At 44.3% G+C, this 8,552-nt stretch overlaps 1 protein-coding gene across 1 annotated transcript in view; it reads left to right on the top strand.

Annotated features, from left to right (window-relative positions):
• Window positions 1–8,274, top strand: part of ALX4 (ALX homeobox 4) — a 75,995-nt gene extending 67,721 nt beyond the window's left edge. The window contains 1 exon segment of the mRNA XM_006028430.2: window positions 767–8,274. Within this exon segment, the coding sequence (XP_006028492.2) occupies window positions 767–1,090 (324 nt within the window). The 3' untranslated portion in view covers window positions 1,091–8,274.
• The last annotated feature ends 278 nt before the right edge of the window (window positions 8,275–8,552 follow it).

Consider the following 8,552-nt stretch of genomic DNA (forward strand, 5'->3'; position numbering starts at 1 on the left):
TCCCTTCTGCTCATACACTTTTCCCTTTTCCAGTAGTTACTTGTGCTTAGTTTGCTGGCTTTGCATTCTGAGGCGCATGTAGCCAACCCAGGAAAGCCTCCTGACAGGAGAGGGCTGCTGGTAGCATTTATGTTTTAACACTTCCATATCTGTAATGCAGTTGTTGTTTTAAACTAACAATTCCAACAACCACAAGGCACCAGTACCCAGCTCTACAAAGGTCTTGTGTAGGCAACCTAATTGCCATTGAAACTAAATGCCTAGAGGTCTTGGTGAATCCGTTCCTGAGTGTTTTAGGGGCCGTGGAAGCAGTTTTGAACCGTCCCCAAGATATCATATCCAGTAGCACTGCAAGATATTTAAAGATGAAGGGACAAGGTGCCTTTCTGTTGCTGGTCTTTGCTTCAAACCTAGGCTGGGTTGGCAGAGGCTACCAGATGGGCCTTTGTGAAATGAGTCGGTAGTTCCCAGTCCATCATTTTGTAGCTATGTGCAATACTACAGTTGACATTGGCTGGCTTCCCAAAAGACAGTGCTAGCTGGAAGACTGATGGGTCACGGGCCATAGACCCTGACAGCCTCCCTTGCCTCTAAAGGTTCCCCCTATGGGTCAGGGTTGAGGTTTACTAGCAGACGGGAGATGTGTGGAAGTCGCCTGCACTGTTCCTTCCTGTGCTGTACCTGTTCTTCCCTCTGCAGGGCTGTCACCAGTCCAGCCAAGAGCCTCCTGTGTGAGCTAGTGCTGACGTTTCTTTTCCTACCCCAGATCCAGAACCCATCCTGGATTGGGAACAATGGTGCTGCCTCGCCTGTGCCTGCCTGCGTGGTCCCCTGCGACACGGTGCCCTCCTGCATGTCCCCCCATGCTCACCCCCACGCGGCCGGTGGAGTCTCCGAGTTTCTGAGCGTCTCCAGCCCAGGCAGCCACGTGGGACAGACTCACATGGGCAGTCTGTTTGGCACTGCTGGGATCAGCCCGGGCCTCAATGGCTACGAGCTGAACAGTGAGCCGGACCGCAAGACCTCCAGCATCGCAGCCCTGAGGATGAAGGCAAAGGAGCACAGTGCTGCCATCTCCTGGGCGACATGACAGAGCTGCGGCCAACGCCCTGCAGACACTGATAGAGCAAATGGGGACAACCAAATAAATCCATCCGCTTGGACTCAAGACAGCCATTGCCTCCTTGGAGATCTGCGTGCAGCACTTTTAGCTACCCTAGGCATGTAGAGTACATATGTTACCGTAAGAGGAGTGTTACAGGCATACACATGGGCAGCTCCCAGGTTCCTGGGATCAGGTGGGATAAAAGGAAGGTGCGGAGTTTCACCTCTCCCAAAGAGACTTGGCTTTCCTTCTACCACAGGACACTCTCTTGCTGCCATACTCATGTTGCCAATGACCAGGGCATTTTTCTCCCTGCTCCTTTTCTGACACCAGATCTAACTTGCCACAGAGCTAGAGCTGCCAGTCATTTCCAGGTGATTTCTCTTCCCCTCATACAAAGTTGTTAAGATATCATTATTCTCATCCCATTTGTTCTGCCCTATATAGAGCCTAGAGGCACCAGCAAGGAGGCATCTTCTAGGAAGCCCCAGAGCTCTTGGCCTCTAGGCAGGAATCACAACTCTTAGCTTGAATGGGGAGGGTAATCCTGGCTGGAATGCAAGTGCCTTTGCCCCCATCTCGTCCTGCCCTTGATTTTTTCCATCTTGCACAATCTTAGAAGAATCAAGGAACTGTGTAGTTTCTTGGGGTGTGGTGGTGGTGGTCCTCCCAACAGAGCACCTCGAAGAGAGAGATGAGTGCCACCTTTGCTGGAAGGCTTATCCTGTAACCTCAAGTGTTAGCTCCTATACCCCACCCCCCTTCAGTCTCCCTCCGTTCAGAGTAGAAGGTGATTTCCAAAAGTGGTCCTTTTTCTTGCTTTTTCAAAAATTTTAGGGGTGAAGTACCCAGTAAGCTTCACACCCGCCTAGGAAAAAAGCTAACATTTATAGTGTTTGCTTTACTGAGCAGAGATCCATAGTGGGGAAGAGACAATAAGCCTGATAGTTTTCTTCTCTGTTTATTCGGTCAGCAGCTACTGCCTTCTACCTACAATCAGTCACTCAGTTAAGTGCAGCTGTTGGGCAGGCCCTGTCCAGCACGGGCCTGTTGGTATCTGTAGCAGAAGTGAGATTCCCTTGAAAAATGGTTCTAGCACTAGCACACACCTGGTTTCCAGCTTGGATGCATCTGTGGAATCCTTCAACAACCGTCCCTACCCCCCCGCATCCCTCCGCCCCACACAAGATGCAGGATTAGTATGTCTAGTATTGTTATATATAGCAGAGTACCCCATACGTAACAACCATCTCCAGGCATCTCCCCAGCAGTCGAGGGAATGTGGCCTCCAGTGCTCATCCTCTTAAATTCCAGTCAGCAGGGAGAAGAGTGCAGAAGAAAGGCAGAACCTCCTGAACAGTCCATGTCCTCACAGTCTGGGGGGTTTCTTGGTTTTTCTCTCTAATTCATATTGGGTGCATCTACACATGCCTTAAGGCTTTTTCTAATGAGCATTACATTTAGTACCTCCAATGTGAGGTACTAAAGAAATGCACATTAGGTGCCGTAATGCACAGTAACAAATACGCACAGTTTTTAAGTGACATGTAATGCACTGTAGTCTAGTTTACTGCGCATTAGTGTAATTGCACGTTTTTTTAATGTGAAACTTCAATGCACAGTAAAATAGGCTACCACGCATTAAAGTGTACATGTAGATGTGCCCATTTTGTTTTATTACCAGCATCATTAATTGACTTTGGGGTGAGCTCCCCCTCCAGAGCTAAGTCCTCCTCAGATTTTCCAACAAGTCCATGGTACTTGGTATAATCTCCAAACCTGCCTTTATACTATCACTTAAACACAATACTGCTAGATTTGACACAACACTAAAGACAGGATGGAGTGATTCTGGTAGTACTCATCCTCCATACCTGAAGCAATTTAATCAACATGGGTTGGGTGCATCTGCCCATGAAAATAAGAAGCTGCATCATAGCTTCATCACTCATGCTCTCCCAGGGATCTGCTTCCACGTTGATTTGAGGCTTATGTTTGTATGCAAGTCTAGTGATTTCAGTAGCATTACATCTGGATGAACTTGGCCTACCATATTTGAGCCAATAGATTGGGCTGAGGATGCTAATTCTTTTGAGACAATTGGTGAGTTTTTCTGTTGGAGAACAACAACATTAAGAAACAAGTTCCAAGAACAGTCTCTGCTACTTAGAGGAAGGCTTCATTTCCTTTAAGCAGGATCATCCCACTGGTGTTCTGGGCAGGGTAATGCAGAATTTTCCCATGTATAAAACTAACAGTGTCCCTTTGGCCTCTGTTCTTCTTGGGAGTCTTGTTTCAATACATTTTGGAAAATCTAACCATGAGGCTAAATATTGGACTATTATAAATGTAGGTTCCAAGCTAACTATGTGTATATAATATATTATTTATGTAGTGCCTCACTGTTGCTGTGCACTATATAAATGATACGGCTATATTAATCTAGCATTAATATATATTTATCAGAATAAGCAAAACTAATACTCCTAGCTCATTTTTTCCTCGAAAAAGTAGGGCTGGTAGAATGCTAAGGGGATCTTTACTCTGTGCTCGCAGGAAAGATGTCACATACGTATCCAGAAGACTCTGCAATAAGGTGTCTTCAGTCAGGGCTAAGTGGCAAAATGTTCCTTGCATGGGAAGCTGTTTGGGTTTTTTTATTTGCTAAAAACGGTGCTGATTGCCACACCAGGCAATTAATTACATTGGAAAAACTGCCATTCTAGTGGTTGTATTAGAGGCACTGTCCAGGCATAGACCACACTTAAATTTAAATCCTTCTTACCCCTCTCCTGAGCTTTCTTATGTTAATAAAAACACCTTTCCAGAATAAAAATAAGAAGGCCCAGATAGTGGAAAAGAATCCAGGACAGTAGATCCAGTGTCCTGGGAGAGGCCCCTGGGTGCCCTCACTTCATTCCAGTCCAGATCTAGGCCCTTGATTGACTTTTCCACACATACAGTTAAATTGCTTTGTTTCTGCACCGCTTCCTGCTTGGCCAGTGATGTTCATGTGGTTGGTTTCACCTTCTAGCTTTGCTGTACTAGCTCAGATCTCTTCTGTTTGGGTTGCCAGCTCTGTGCAAGAAGGGGCATTTTTGCACAGATTGGTGTTTCTATTCTCTGAGCCCATTTCTAGTTGGTTTCATATTCATCCATTTTGTTCTTAAATGAATGTAGTTAGAAACCTAATTGTCCAACTACACTGGGATAGCACGTACCTCTTCTTAAAACCACCTTAGTGGCACTGGAGAGATTTTGTAAATCAATAAATACTTTGGCCACCACATATCCTCCCCCTGCCCCGCCACTAGAAAAGAATAGGACTTAGTTGCTGAATGTAATGGGGATCCTTTAGTGAGACTGCTTGACACAGACAGGCTCTGTGGTTCACTTTGCCTGCCTAGTTCCCATCTAGTTCTACTCATGGTCACCACCACAGTCTGTGCAAAGCCTGGCCTGATCTACAGTCACGGAAGGGCTTGAGTACACTACCCAAGCCAGCTGTAGTTGTCCACCTGCTAAGGCTCTGCATCAGGAATGGAGCACCACTCTCCTCCTACATACCCCTAACTTCACACAATTTGCCAAAAAGATGCTACATTTGGGAGGATATCAAATCTTGCCCATACATTTCAGCTAGAAGATGATGTTTGGGGACAGCCTGAGATGAAGTGAAACCTGACTTTTTCTACCTCTCCTCATCAAATCTGTGCTCCTCTTCCTCCTTCTCCTTTCATGAGTCTCACAGTAAAAATGGCCTTAACATAAAACCTCCTTTATATGTCACTGAACAAGAATTGCCCGTGGCCCTATTCTAACCAGGGGCAATGACCAGGAAGCGACTTTGTTAGTAACTGAATGCTGAAAGCTGAATAGCACAACAAGCCTCCTTCCTCAATGGCAGGAGACACTATTGTGCAATACGGGATAGATCACGGGTACATGGGAAGGACCTCTTCTAGCTCCATTTCATATACAGTACAAGGAAAAATGGTGTACAGAATAATAGCAGGAAATAGTAGCAAGTAGGCAAATTAACCCCTCTTTTTATAACTGAGGCAGCTTTAAAAAGGCTGTGATGGGACAGTTTAGGCCTGATTTTGTAAGCTGCTGAGCCCCCTCCATTCCTCAAGGTCAGTACAAGTTGAACAGGTTCTAGGAGTACTAGGGGTGTCTCTGTTGAGATCAATGGGAGTTTTTAACTGTACTTCACCCAAGCCATTAGTAACTTGCAGGATGAAGGTTTATATGCCTTGATTTATTAAAGACAGTTATTTTGAGGAAACAGAGAAGTGACACTGGCATAGCATTTCAATCCCAAATTTTCTTTCTCTAAAATCCTTGTGCAAAATACCCCATTGACTCATTAGATTTGTGCTACAGCCAACCAGTCTTGCCCATCTCTGGGGCATGGAATTATAAGAGCTGTGTTGAAGAGGGGGGCGGCGGGACAAGGTGGGCAGTGTCCATTGGAAGAAATAAGTGCCATTCAGTGCCTCCAGCTACTTATAAGTACTTCTGCTTGCTTGCACTCTCTTTCTCTCTCTCTCTCAATCTGGAGCTGCCCTCTGAGTGCCATTCCCCCACAAGGTCCTAATTCAGTGATACGAAGTGGAGCTGAAAGGTGGAACATTGTTACTTGAAAGCATTAGAGCCAGTTAATATATGTGTGTTATGGTGTGCATGCACACACACACACACACACAAAATTTTAAGAAACTCTTCAACTAGAAAAAAAAACTATTAAAAAATATAGAACTTTCTTTAACCTAACCATGGCTTATTTTGCCTTCCCAGTTATTGCATTGGTGATCCTTTCAGTCCTACCCTGCATCAGCTCATGACAGGGAGGCACCTTTCTTCTTGACTTCTTTCTATTCTCTTCGTGATCTTTTGATATTTTATATTTTGCTACCCTCTGTAACTGGAGTTGTGATCACCTAGCCTTGAACTTGCCAACCTTAAGCCTGCCTGTCTGCCCAATTAGAAATACAACCTTAAGCCTGCCTGCCCACTTAGAAAAAAATTACAGAACAGAGTGACAGGCATGACTGGAGATGGGAGTTTTCAGCAGCTGGTCAGGATAACTGGCTCAAGTGCCTAGGACCAGTGCCAGCAATGGTGTTTTGCTCTCTCCTGTGCTCTCTGCTGGCGACCCTAAAGGTTTAGAAAACTCCAGAGCAGCTGTGCCCTCTAGCATGAATCCAGTGCTCCAAGAGGAAAGGATACAGCAGCAGCCAGTTTTCTTCTGCCCATCATTAGAAACACAGAGAAAGCACTGAAGCTTGAAAATGGGAACAGGCCTAACAGCAGCATGGCTCCCAGAGCGTGTTAACATGTGGTCAGGCACCAACATCCATCCAACGACCTGGTAGCATTTATTAGTGGCAATAATGAATATTTACATAACTTAAAAAAATATTTCTTACATATTCCCTGCTCCCAGGTTTTCCAATAGTAGGCCCCAAAATGGCTCCTTTCTACCAGCCACCAAGAAGGGTGCATGGGTTTCATATAGATGACACTCAGAGAATACCTGGTTCTGTAAAATAATCAGATCATGGAGGGTAGGAGAGAACAGTAATGCATTTTCCCTCAATACGTGGCATGGGCATGGTAAGTTTCTGAAACTAAATGAAATTCCTCCTATTCTCCTGCCCCAGAACAGGTTTCTTAAGAGACCCCAGTGCTGGTGAAGCAGTCAGGCAGGAGGACTTGCTTTCTGCCACCCAGGAGGCTCCAAAATGCTGTTCCTGCAAGCTCCTAGTAGGCCCATGAACCATCTGCTGTGCTTGTTCTTTCCTTTAAAATACACTAATGAATTAAAGGTCTCATCTCTTTGGCACTAATATTGCTAGTTCCCTGTAACAATGGACTGAGAAATCAAGGCAAAGGCAAATTGGCTTAATCTGTTGCCTAGGTTTGAAATTTGTAACAAAGGTGTGGCCCAACAGATTGTAGCTGGATAACAACACTTAAAAGAACAAATCTAGGTGTGTGAGCAATAGTGCGGGTGTGTGCACATATGCACACACACACGTATAGGTGGCTGAACTGTGCGCAGAAGGTACAGTGTGAATGTGCAAGCTTGTATGCAGTGTTGTGTGCATATCCCATATGCCATCTCTGTGTTTGCAGTGAGTATGTGGATTGCACTGTACAGTCTGGATGTGGTATGTGCCTGCATGTGATGTGTCCATTTATATGGGGAGGCTTCTATTTTTTTTTTTGCGGGTGTTCCCATTCACTGAGTACCCCCAGACTTCGCAGTATGTTGTAAAACACTCTAAAAACAAACTAAGCTCAAAAGGTAGTTTCCTGGAAAGGGTTTCAAAAATAATCAAACAGACACAGAGGACTGTGTTTATTTTGCTCCTCTGACTGACACAGTAAAAAGCAAACAGACTGAATTAAGAATTAAATCCAAATGGGAACTGCGGCAGAATCATGCTGAAAATCAGGCAGCCAGTCTCAGCTTTACTAATGGTACTGCAGGGAGGCAAAAGATTGACCTTGTACCTTATTAACTCTTTGCTGGTAACATGATTACTTCCACCCCACCCCTCTCCACATATCTAGATAGATAGATAGAGCTAGGACTTTTATACTACTGATTTTGAAGGACAGTTTTCAATGTATAATAATATTATCAGTTTAGGTGTGCAGTGTTTGAAAGAGAGAATGGGAGAAAGAAAGAAAACAAACCTCAATCAATACTATTGTTCTTGTTGTAAAATATTGTAACCTTGTATAAACGCAACTTTTTCTTTAGCTTAACAGCCTGGGGTAGAAGATATTAAGAAAAAACATTAAAAACCAAAAAAAGTTCTGGGGAAAAAATGAATTTTAAAACGTATGAAAAAATATTGCAATGTGAGGTTTGTGCCATTCAATTTTAATGCCTATGCAGACATGTATTACAAGTTCATTACAGTGTAATATTAAAAAAGAGAAAACAGTCTTGCATCTTGGTTCTTTTTAATTTCTTTTTTTTTGGAAGTAAGTTATTGCACTTACAGTGTTTAGGGGAGTGGGGAGGGGTTGGACTTTCTGGGTGCTTTTTTTTTTTTAAAAAGAAATGAAATTGCTGGAGATGAGATGAGTTACCTACAGCATTGGCTGAGCGGATCCAAAGGTTGTTGTTGCTGTTGTTGTTGTGTTTGCAATAAACGCCTTCTCTTCTCTCCTCTCAACTGGAATCTGTCTGTTTTGTTCCTGACTCATGACAGATGAAATGTGATCAGAGGGGGCCTCTGAAATCTCACATTAATTGAAGTTGGCAAAAAATACTAACAGTGCCCTTTTGAACTGCTGACACAGTGCAGAATGGATTAGCCAGGGCTAGATTAACAACAGGTGGCAGCTCACAGGCCTGCTGCCTCTGCCCTGTACAAAGAGATGGTTAACAGCCAAAATCCAGACATAGGATCATCCTGCAAGCAAA

The sequence above is a fragment of the Alligator sinensis genome, unplaced genomic scaffold, assembly GCF_000455745.1.
Source record: "Alligator sinensis unplaced genomic scaffold, ASM45574v1 scaffold441_1, whole genome shotgun sequence".
In the NCBI taxonomy this organism is placed as follows: domain Eukaryota; kingdom Metazoa; phylum Chordata; order Crocodylia; family Alligatoridae; genus Alligator; species Alligator sinensis.